The sequence below is a fragment of the Mytilus californianus genome, unplaced genomic scaffold, assembly GCF_021869535.1.
Source record: "Mytilus californianus isolate M0D057914Y unplaced genomic scaffold, xbMytCali1.0.p SCAF_7, whole genome shotgun sequence".
Taxonomy (NCBI): Eukaryota; Metazoa; Mollusca; class Bivalvia; order Mytilida; family Mytilidae; genus Mytilus; species Mytilus californianus.
In genome coordinates this window covers 59677013-59689231 of record NW_026262723.1, presented here as the reverse complement: position 1 = coordinate 59689231, position 12219 = coordinate 59677013, and the positions used below count along the sequence as shown (strand labels likewise).

The window sequence follows — 12219 nt, the reverse complement described above, 5'->3', positions numbered from 1 at the left end:
CTCTTAATATTTGACTTTTTAAAAATATTTATCTCATAAAATATATAGAAAGATTTTGTCAGAAGTACAGAGGGTATTATTGCCAACCTTACGTAGACATATTCTGAAAAGTGATATTGTCGACCTTTTTTATTCCATTCTTAAGAGATCCTTTTTTCATTATGATGTATTAATGAACATTGATGTCAAGTGATGCCAGTTACTCAAATTGTCCAAATTTGTAGAAGAATGATGAAGAAAAAGCAGTAAATAAATTGTCATACAAAAATATTCATCTTAACAAACCATACAATGACTTACTGTTAATTCAGAAATTAATGTGTGCATTTATTATTGCAAATCCTTGATCTCTGGAAAAATTGTGAGATCTCATTAATTCGATTGCAAAAGCTATATGAAGGAAATCACAAATGAAATTATGAATGCAAGTTTTTATTTTTGTAACCCTGAATCTGTTGATTGTTTTCCTATTAATAAATACATCACAATAATTTCAAAGTTTACAGTATATGAAAATTTTATAGGAAATGACTGTTGCATTTTAAATTGTAAAATGAAAAACTGTACAAACATTCCATAAGTTGTTATATTCAGTAAATAAATAAATAGATTTATATAACAATAAATGACTTTTCTTTTCAGAAACGGTATGAAGGTATTATTTGGAGTGTTAGTACTAGCAGGTAACATTTTATGTATTATGGACATGTTACCACTTCTTTACAAGTATCTACCAGATCAAAACCATACATTGATACCCATTATAAATGCATTTGCCAGTTTGTACTTCTTCCATAAATGTTGTAATGGAGATCCAGGGGAGATAACTCCATTGAACTTAGAGAAATACCAGCCTATCTATCCATATGATGAGAGAATGTACATACCAAATGCAAAATGTAGGACTTGTAAATTTGTGAAGCCAGCAAGATCAAAGCATTGTAGTAAGTTATAAATCATTGGATAGTGTTGAATAGATGTTTTTTTTAAATGAAAACAATGTAGATACACAAATTTATTATACTCCACTGTCAGTATTCATAAATATTGACAAATATTCAGCATGTATCTCATACTGCAGTTCTTTATAAAATGGTGTAACCTTAAATAAAAGTTTTAAATTAAAGTACTTTCATAACTCTCTGCCAAAACATTCATAGAAAAATGCCCAGATGAACATTTATGGAAGTGAAAGTTTGCCAAACAAAATTATTTTCATTATGAATGTTATATTATGTAAGTGATATCAGGCAAATAAAAATATTAAAAAAAAGGAAAGTAGGTTATGTATGGCATGGTATTGGTTGCAAAAATTTGATATTTTTCATTTAAATGCAATATTTCTTATTTAATTGGTATATTTCTTCATTTAAATGCAATATTTTTTTATTTGAATGGTATATTTTTTCATTTAAATGCAATATTTTTTATTCAAATGGTATAATTCTTCATTCAAATGGTATAATTTTTCATTCAAATGGTATAATATTTCATTCAAATGGTATAATTTTTCATTCAAATGGTATAATTTTCATTCAAATGCAATAGTTTTTATTCAACTGGTAAAAAATGCCATTTGAATGCATTATTTTTTATTCAATTGGTATAGTAGTTTTTTATTTATATGCAATAATTGCATTATGGGAAATTCTTTGGCGTCATAAGGTCAAATTTGCAACAACGTTTGTGATTGGTCGGAAATTGTTTGGATTTCTCCCCTTTCTTTCTAAACTTGAGTGACCAAGAATTAAAAAAACGCGTCAGAATATCGCCCCTCTTACTAAATCTAACGTTCGTGCGAGTCCTGCACTGGCTGTTTAAATCTTGTGGTCATAACTAGTATTTCTATTGCAAAATTTCGATCGTCAAAACGTTCTGTCCACTTTTCAAAAACCGTTTCATTGTATATGGATTTATATGCAAGTATATCGGTTTTTTTAAATAGATTAGACACCGTTGGTTTTCCCGTTTGAAAGGTTTTACACTACTAATTTTTTGGGGGCCCTTTATAGCTTGCTGTTCGGTTTGAGCCAAGGCTCCGTGTTGAAGACCGTACGTTGACCTTTAATGGTTTACATTTACAAATTATGACTTGGATGGAGAGTTGTCTCATCGGCACTCATACCACATCTTCTTATATCTATATACAACGTAAACCAGACGTTTCTCAGACTGTTTTCTTTTTTTAATAAATCCTTTGCCGCGCGTTGTGTACTGATTGATAACTCAGTCTGGGAGAACAAGATTTATTTCAGTACCGGTTGTAATTAGGTTTAAGCAAACTTCCAGTAATTGCAAATACTCTTATGTCGGTGCTTTGTGTCTATTGTCTTAATGTTAGTTTTTTTGTGTGTCTCGTACCGATCTTTTGAGTTAATTTGCTGATTTGTGCAGGTTGTTATTTTATTGTACTGTTACACCACTGTCCCAGCTTTGGGATGGGTTGGTCACAAACATGTTGTTGTACTGTTATACCGCTGTCCCAGATTAGGGGGAGGATTGGGATCCCGCTAACATGTTTAACCCGCCACATTCTGTATGTATGTGCTTGTCCCAAGTTAGGAGCCTGTAATTCAGTGGTTGCCGTTTGTTGCTTTGTTATACATATTTGTGTTTCGTTCATTTTTTTGTACATTAATTCGGCCGTTAGTTTTCTCGATTGAATTGTTTTACATTTTTGATTTCGGGGCCTTTTATAGCTGACTATTGCTTATTGCCGAAGGCCGTACGGTGACTTATTGCTGTTGATTTCTGTGTCATTTGATCTCTTGTGGAGAGTTGTCTCATTTGCAATCATACCACATCTTCGTTTTTATATCCACCCTGCCATATTCTTTATTTGCCTGTCCCAGGGATGGAGCCTGTAGTTTAATGGTTATCGTTGGTTCCTGTCTCGACTCATATTTGATATTTTGTAAATTGTTTTGTTATGTATAATTAGGCTGTTAGTTTTTTCGTTTGAATTGTTCACACTTTTCATGTCGGGCCTTTTATAGACGACTTTACAGTATCAGGTTTTTGTCATTGTTGAAGGCCTTACGATTGTCTACAAAAAGCATTTGTCTACATGACGGCAAAAAGCTCTACAGAGCTTATGTTTGTAGTATTTCATGTAACCCGACTTAAAATAATTTTTTCTTATCTTATCTTATCCTATCTATAATTGCTTACATCCACTTCATATTTGAACTCCGGTGGATAGTTGCCTTATTAGCAATCATATTCCATCTCTTCATTTTTATATTATATACGTGACTTCTAAACTCGTGTTTTCCTGAACAAGCATGCAATAATTTTCACTGGGCGTTAAAATTGGCAACAAACAATCAATCAATTTAAACTTGTGTTAAATAAGAGGAAAACCATTTGATATTTATTTATTTGTTGGGGTGGGGACAGAAGGGTTTCATATATGAATATGGTTGCCTGGTAAGAGCTGAAAAATAGGCATGATTAGCGACAGATTGAAATGAATAATAATGCTCTCTCTTCCCTTCCCCCATCCTCCATCTATAAATTTAAACTGACCACCACGGAATAGCCCAATAGGGTTGAAAGTAGCGTTAAACACCAATCAATCAAAAACCCTTCCCTAGAATATCAAATAATCGTCCCTTAACTGTTATTGTCCGTGTAGTTCTTATATTTATCCAGCTTATCGTCCTACAGGGATGTCCTACTAAGGCTGTCATACCATAAAAACCTTTATAAAACAGCTCACATTCTAATAAATCTGCAGTCATAAATTTAATAATTTCATTTAGACTAAACGACGCCATGTTTGTTATGTGCCTCTTCCGTCAACCTATCAAAAAAGAAGAGGTGGAAGAGAGCCAGAAGATCTTCCTAATGCAAAAAAAAAAAAACAGAAATGGACTTCTTCTGACTCACTTCCGAAGAACAAAAAAAAGCGCCCCATTGATATGTTTTAAAAACGCCTTGCCCCTACCCTTTTTTCCAAAAAAATGGCATTATGAAATATATAAACATATATATAATCATTAAAATTAAAATGCTATTGTATTTTTATAAGACCTACTTTATTACATGACCTGGGACTAATGACATCTATCTATAAGTCCTAGCATACATTAATTATTATAATATGAATATGTTTCTTTTTTTAATAACCACATATGATGCTATGCATGAGTCACCATTTATCAGGACATGAATTGGGTTTACATAGAGAGGATAAGGGACGACATCAGAAAATCAATGAAGGATAAAAAACTTAATTCAAATAGTTTGAGGGGGGGGGGGTCAAAATAGCTGCAAGTTTTGTTTAATTAACATCGATTTTATATATATCCTAATTGGTCAATCAATTTTTCCCAAATTAAATTAAGAAGGGGGGGGGGGGGGGGGGGGGGGGTTAGGGGTCAGTGAAAAAAACTATATGAATTAAGTTTTTTGAAATGATGAAATATACAGAATACGTTGATTGACTTTTGGTTGCCTTATGTCCAGTGGCAAATATGTCACACATGTTTAGAACAAATATAATAGAGATCAAAGGATAAAGAATAGAGTGAAATGGTAAAAACTAAAAGATATAGAATTATAGAAACAATCTTTGATCTGAAACCCCTACCCTCACACACACACCATAATCATTACTGCCAATACTCGCATATATAATACATCTCTATACAAATTTCTAAATTTGAACCAACTCCCCCCCCCCCCCCCCCCCCCCCCCCCCCTCTAGACACCGAGGTTTTGGATCCGCCCCTGTTAAATGTGTCTAATTATATACATTGTTTACGGGTCTAGATAATAGCTAAACGTACAATCATATAATTTGTTGGATACCGAATTATATTATATAATGTGTCACAAAATAAACTTGTATACCACCTTTCCCAATGCAGTATTGAAAAGTAAATCATTTAAAAGTCCTGAAGATAAAATATGTTTTGAAATATGCCCTGCATACTTATTTATGCAAAGACATATAGTAATTATTGAACTACTGTGGGGCTTGAAAAAAAATCTATTTAAGGGATTCGGAGACGAGAACAGTAAAAAAAAGCTCAGCAACGAACCCTAAATGTAAATGATGATTTGCAGCATAAGACATGAGAGCACATATTATAGATAGTATTAAATATGAAGTTCACGCCTCATATAGTGAAGTCCTATGTCATAGGACTATTGTTGTAACATGGGTTAGTAACTGGTTGCAATGTATCCTGAATTGTCTTTATTAAAGAATTACTGAGTTCCGGAGTATAACAGCTTATGTCTCTACTTGTGGGTTTCTGGTTCTGCTGTCGTAATTAGGTGATTTTTTTCTACATGTAGTGAAAAAGAGGGGGCTTAGTCCAAATAATTGTAACGTCCTGGATGCTTTTTATTCTTTTTTCATGTGTGCCTTCCTGCAACGTCTCTGAGGATCAAGAAAAGTAAAAAATGATATAGCACTAAAGAACGTCATGATTACATGTATCTGGACTTAGAAGGGGGAGGGGGCTAGCTATGTATTTTTTTTTATATTTCAATGTGTAGACTGTAGGAGAGTTTCTTCAGAAAAGGTTTTCATTGCAGGTGTTTTGCCATGCACGCAGGCATCTGTTTCTATCCATGAACAAGTTGTGTGTCAAATTAAATTTTATTACTTCAAGTGTCACTCGCATTTTTTGCTCGTTCTGGCCATTATTGGCATTAACAGCCAGTGCACGAACTCGCACGAACGCCAAATTTAGTTAGAGGGGCGATATTCTGACGTTTTTTTAATTCTTGGTCACTCAAGTTTAGAAAGAAAGGGGAGAAATCCAAACAATTACCGACCAATCACAAACGTTGTTGCAAATTAGACCTTATGACGTCAAAGAATTTCCCATAATGCAATTATTGCATATAAATAAAAAACTACTATACCAATTGAATAAAAAATATTGCATTCAAATGACATTTTATACCAATTGAATAAAAAATATTGCATTTGATCGAAAATTATACCATTTGAATGAAAAATTATACCATCTGAATAAAAAATATTGCATTTAAATGAAAAAATATACCATTCAAATAAAAAAATATTGCATTTAAATGAAGAAATATACCAATTAGATAAGAAATATTGCATTTAAAAGAAAAATATCAAATTTTTGCAACCAATACCATGCCATAGTTATGTTAGACTTAGTTATTTAAAATGTTAAGTTGGTTCAGTAAAATCATAATGGGAGATAATCTAGTTCTGCCTCTATAAATTACTTAAGCAGTTGCCTCCCTTTGCATAATATTTCAGCACTAGGAAGTTTATATAATCTTTTGGAGATTTAAATAATGTAAAATTGTTTTGCTCTATAAATAAATTCTGGATTTTCTACGTGTATTTATAAAATGAAAATTTTCAAAAGATAGTATTGCTAAAAATAATTTTTGTTTTAACCAAATATTGTGACCAAGGAAGTTCAGAACATGAATTTTATGAAGATTAAGCATTATTGAAGAATAGGGTTTGATAATTCTAGAAGGGATTGTTTCATTAGGAATAGTAATAAAGGAAAATGAAATATAAAGGATTGTCTTATTTAGCAAAAGAAAAAGAAAAAAAAACAACAATAGACCATAGTAATTTGCAGCTCACTGCATTTTTATTCAGATAGTTTTTTTAACCAATGAATATATTTTTTAATTGTCCTGTATATATTCCTAAAGATATTGATTTGAATGCCATTTGCAATGGTTGTAAATTGGATCAAATTTTTAAAATTTTTGTCATTTAAAAATATTTGTGGCCTGATAGTTGATTTGATTAGAAGAATTGCACTATTTGTTTTAGAAGTCTTTATATACCTTCAAGCCTTTTCAGAATATATTTTTAGAAAGTATTGCATTATTCTATATTTAGCAATATTTGAGTGATATTTAAATCCTTGAATTAAATATTTAACATTGTGTGCCATGTTGAAATATATACTTCCTTTTCCCACCGTTAGATTCAGATTTATTTGACAGAAATGACAGAATTGAAATCAGTTTTAATATGAAAAAATGTGTGGTTTGCTTGTAACCCATAGAATTAGAACTGAAACCATAGATATTGTATTAAGTTCACAAATGTATGAAGCAATGTAGTATAAATCACACATTCTTATTTGTTTATTTCATTGTATATATATGAGCACTAGATGCAATACCATACATGCTTACTCTCTAATACAGCATAATTTCTGTTAAATACTGAAATACAAATATTAATGAAATAAAATTACTTAATAAAACTTCCTGCAATGTCAAAAGTAGAAATTCAATAATTGTTCCTGTGGTAGGGTGGGTTGAGGTAATTCAAGTGTATATAAAATTTCATGTTGCATGGGAGGGTTTGATATACAAACAGATATCAAATTTCATCTAGCAGTTTACTTTCGAAGCTGCCACTAACAGGATGGAACATGGTCATAGATTTCTTACAGAATGAATGGATTAAAGTAGGAATTAGATTCCATCTGTTATTTTCATCTTTATAAGATATCAGATGAATGTGAAACACTTTATACTAAATTTTAATTGAAGAGTTATCATGTTACTTGTGATATATTTATAGATTATCGATGAATTTTCAAAAGGGATGGTGTTTCTCAGCTACAATCTCATAGAAGGAGGACAGCCCTGAAATAAGATAACGCTGAGAAACATCCTAGAGGTTCAAAGACCACTGATAATCTGTTTATCCCTATTTTTGTAGGCAACATCAATGACCTAGGCTCATGACGTCAAACATTCTCTTTCTACAAGACCGAGAAAACCATCTATATCACTCATGTAGTGAGATATGAAAAATTATCACAAGACACGATCAAAGCAAAATTTTAGAAAATAGCAATCAATCAGTTTTATGTTAAATGCCAACATCTGATCTCACTTCAATGTCATGGTGACAAAATTTCCTCCTCAATCTTCCATACCTGTAAGGTCTGTGTGATGATTTGTTGATTTGCTATGACATATAATTTTTTTGTTAACTATCATGATTTTGACGGCAGTTGCTTGATGATTCAAACAAATAAATATTATAAAACAAATTCTACTACAATAAAATATTTTCTGAAAAATTTTTTTCACACTGATCATGGAAATAAATACAATTTAAGCACAATTTTTTTTATTTTAGGTATTTGCAACAGATGTGTCCATCGCTTTGATCACCATTGTTTATGGACCAACACTGATGTAGGGGGCCTAAATCATGGATACTTTGTGTTGTTCTTACTCACTATGATGTTTAAATGTATATGGGGATTTTATGTTGGTGTAAAGAGTTTAGTTTTATATACACAATACCACAGATTGTTAGAGACAAAAGTGATGACATCTAACGGAGAAATGAAACAAGTCACATATTCAATAGTACTACAGGTAATTTCTCTTGCTATGAATTTGAACCATTTTTTTTGAAACAGGTGTTTTTGAACTGCAAGTCCTGGAATATGAATAAAAGGAGATTTTGAGTTTACCATGTTTACATCAATGAAGCAGCAACCAAAAATAATACAAATCCCAAAGAATTTTTTATTATATATATATTATGATTGAAATTCATGAAAAACATTTTGAGTGGATTATACTAACGAGAAACATGCAGACATAAGATTAGCATTGTCATTATTTCTAAGTTTAATTCAGGCATTGCAGGTGCACCATATATAATTTTTGGAAACAAGAATTTCCTAAAATCCCAAAGGAATGGCACTCATTTATTCAGATGTGTAAAAGGAAAAGAGGTAGAAGGACGACATAAGAGAGGCGAGAGATTCAAATGGATATTAAAACTTGTATGTTGAAGAAAAACTGGCAATGCCATGACAAAAAACAAAATCAATGGAAAGACAAACAACATTACACAAGACACAACATAGAAAACTAAAGATTGAGCAATACTACCAAAGTGGGGAATCTCAGATGCTCCGGAAGGGTAAGTAGATCCTGCTCCACATGTGGTACCCGTTGTGTTACATACGTTTTCATTAAAAAGAAACTTACAAATCTTGGAATGTTTATCTTATGCAATGCTAAGACTTATCCTTCTTTTTTTTTCTTTTTCAGCATCTGTTTATGCAGTTTCCACGACTTGTCTTTATAGTGACATCTTTATTCTTTCTGATCATTTTATTGGGAATATTTACAATTTATCATGTCAATGTGGTATTAACAAATCGGACTACAAATGAGAGGTATAAAGCTGCGGAATTGGAACCAATTGAAATTGACTCAAATAGACTGTCAGGAAATAAATCTAAGTTGCAACCAGTCAGGAAGTTAAACAAGAATATCAAAACAACTGAGAATTTATATAATAAAAAGGAATAATAGGGAATATATATGACACATTTTGGCACAGAAGTATAGTGAAAAAAGTAAAATTTAGATAAAATAAAGTATAATGTTTTAATATTTTGCCTGCAATACAGTCAAACCTGTATATTAAGATTAGTATTGGGACCACAGAAAACTGACCATATTAGAGAGGTGACCTTTAAATTGAGGTTCAAAATGCAAAGATATTACTGTGACCTGCCAAGACATGTTTTTGATAAATTGAGGTGACTTTTATTGCAAGTTCGACTGTATATGTATTTACTCGTTGCTGTAAGCCTTTAAAACATAATTGCCTCTGGAAGGTCAAAATGTTACAGTAAACGAAAGAAATTGGTTTCTTTTCAGAAAAATTACAGTGTTTTCAATCAAGGCCTTTACATGGCACTGTAGCAAGTTAATTAAATATAAGTTTTATTTAATTACATGCTAAATTTGCATTTCTTTTTCTAAGCAAGATTATTCAGACTGAGTTGTTTTAACATTTTTTGTTTATTGCCCACTGCTGCAACAAGGTACAAGGGACATAGAAATACTGCAAGTTTGTTTGACTGTCCTGTCTTGTATGTGCTCTCAGGCATCCATTTTTTGTCTAATATATATTATTTAGCCCCTAAAAAGTCATTGAGGTGAGATAAAGGCATGCAGTCTCTGGCAATATCGGGGTGCTTCAACAATTTGTTTTAATTTGTTACTAGGTCTGCTTAAGGGGAAAAGAAATGGTCAGAGATTGGTTGGCACTTCACCTAGAGATAGAAGGATAATGGCGGCAACTAGTAGGACGTAAAAAGTACTAACAAACATTTTGTACGAAATGTAAAATTTTTATGTGTGATTTGGTAACGAAATTTGCAAGAATGCACTCCTAACATATAGTACTATTCAGACTTCCAATGTTTTGTCACTATATGCGTTAAAAAACTGGTAAAATATACGATTTATTGATACAACCCTAGTTATAAACAAACAAAATGTCCGCCACAAGTGGACCAAAAAGTCAAACTCCTAATGTCTACAAGTCTTCATGGTGGTAGTAACAGAGGGAGAAGTTCCTCCCGGAAACGTCAATTATCTTCATCATCAGAAGAAGACCAAATGAAACCCCCATCAACCCGTCAAAGATCTTTATCTGTACAACGACAATCAAACTTACAGTCGAGTGGTATCCCATCTAGTCCAATTACATTCAAAACTCATGGTGAAAGCTTTAATATGGCAAAACTTGTACAATCAACTTTATTGAAACCTGATGTATTTCAATCCATTATCAGTGAAATAAAAACAGAACTTGTTTCAGAACTAAAAAAATCATTTAAATCAGCTATTACTGAAGCCATCCAAGATGCTATCAAACCACTAAATAACATCATTAACCAACAACAACAAAAAATTACATCGTTAGTAACTGAAAATGCTCAATTGAAACAACATGTTGACAAAGCACTTACCGATCTTGATGAAAGATATGAGAAATTTAGAAATTTGGGCAATGCAACTTCTATCAATATGGCTGAAAATAAGAGTCTAAAGGAGGAAGTGGCGACTCTAAATGCGGATATAGAAGAGCTTGAACAATACGGTCGCAGAACATCACTTAGATTTCACAACGTTCCATTGACTCAAGAAGACCTCCAAAATACCGACGACCTAATAGTTGATATTGCCAACCTAAAACTGGGCATTTCACCTCCTCTCTGTGTCAATGACATCAACAGGTCTCACATCATTGGTAAAATTGAATATGGGAAAGGACAACTCATTTGTAGGTTCCGAAATTGGAAAATTAAAAACTCCATCTATATGTCAAAAAAGAAACTCAAGAACAATTCGGCTCACATATTTATTACAGAAAATCTTACCAGAGACAGACAGGAACTCATCTAAAGGCTCAATCAACTTAAAAAAAACAATAAGATTCACTCGTTTTGGACTTTTGATGGTAGAGTATTTACAAAGAAGAAATCCGGCTCCGACAAAATTCTTATCAAGTCCTTTCAAGATGTTGAAAATCTTAAGACTGAATAACTTGTTAAAATATAAAAACTAGAATGACTATTACCACTTTATCTTGTTTGAAGGAGTTCTGAAATAACCTGTTATTATCATCATATTAACATTTAGTTGTACGCAGATACACAATAAGACAAACATGATTTATGTCAAGTATTATTTTTATCTCTAAAAACAATAACAAAAATGTAACCTACCTGTAACGAAATAAATGAACATTTCCTCAATTATCAATCAACAATACTTGCCACGTGTAACTGTTTATTTACCAAAATTGTTCAAGCGTGTAAGGTGTGTAACCTTAAAAAGGTTCACTCGATTAACATAATGTTGAGTTGAAAGAAACAAATACGAACATTAAATTTCAAACTAAAAGTTTCAACCATGATAATTTTCTCATTATCTTTCATTTAAAAGAATTAAAAATATTTAGTATGTGGTATTTTTTTATTACTTCTTTTTCTTTGCGCTTTGTAAAATCGTACAAAAATGTGTTGTTTTTTTTTCTTTCTTTTTCATTACATTTGAAAAAAAAAAACAGATGTATCAAGCATTCATTTGCTTTCTCTACTTTTTATTAAAGATAACTCAACAACTATTTTTTAAAACACAGCCTGTACATTTACCTCCACAATCTGAATTATTGTACATATGTTTTGTTCTGTTTATGACTGGAGTGACGAAAGAGGGTTTAGATATAGTTAGTGTATTGTTTGACCTATCGTATTCTTGCTTAACCATGTTTGTATTTGACAATGGGTAATGATATTCAAGCTTATCGCTCGTCGAAAGGTCAATTCTACAGTAAACTTTATTCAGTATTCTGTAGAAAATTGTTGTATTTAAGAAAAAGACACACCTATTTATTTGAACTGTTCTTGC

General features: G+C 31.8%; 1 protein-coding gene and 1 pseudogene across 1 annotated transcript; both read left to right on the top strand.

The window, feature by feature from the left end:
- The first annotated feature begins 649 nt into the window (after positions 1-649).
- LOC127709504 (palmitoyltransferase ZDHHC4-like) lies at positions 650-9505 on the top strand. Its single transcript, XM_052215111.1, has 3 exons — positions 650-944; positions 8126-8370; positions 9058-9505. The coding sequence occupies exons 1-3, from the start codon at positions 650-652 to the stop codon at positions 9319-9321; spliced, it is 804 nt and encodes a 267-aa protein (XP_052071071.1). The 3' UTR covers positions 9322-9505.
- A 586-nt stretch (positions 9506-10091) lies between these two features.
- LOC127709503 (uncharacterized) lies at positions 10092-11707 on the top strand (annotated as a pseudogene).
- The last annotated feature ends 512 nt before the right edge of the window (positions 11708-12219 follow it).

Coding starts and splice junctions, on each gene's coding strand:
- LOC127709504 (XM_052215111.1), top strand. CDS start 650: ATGAAGGTATTATTTGGAGTGTTAGTACTAGCAGGTAACATTTTATGT. Junction 945..8,125: donor AGCAAGATCAAAGCATTGTA/GTAAGTTATAAA, acceptor TTTTTATTTTAG/GTATTTGCAACAGATGTGTC. Junction 8,371..9,057: donor CATATTCAATAGTACTACAG/GTAATTTCTCTT, acceptor TTTCTTTTTCAG/CATCTGTTTATGCAGTTTCC.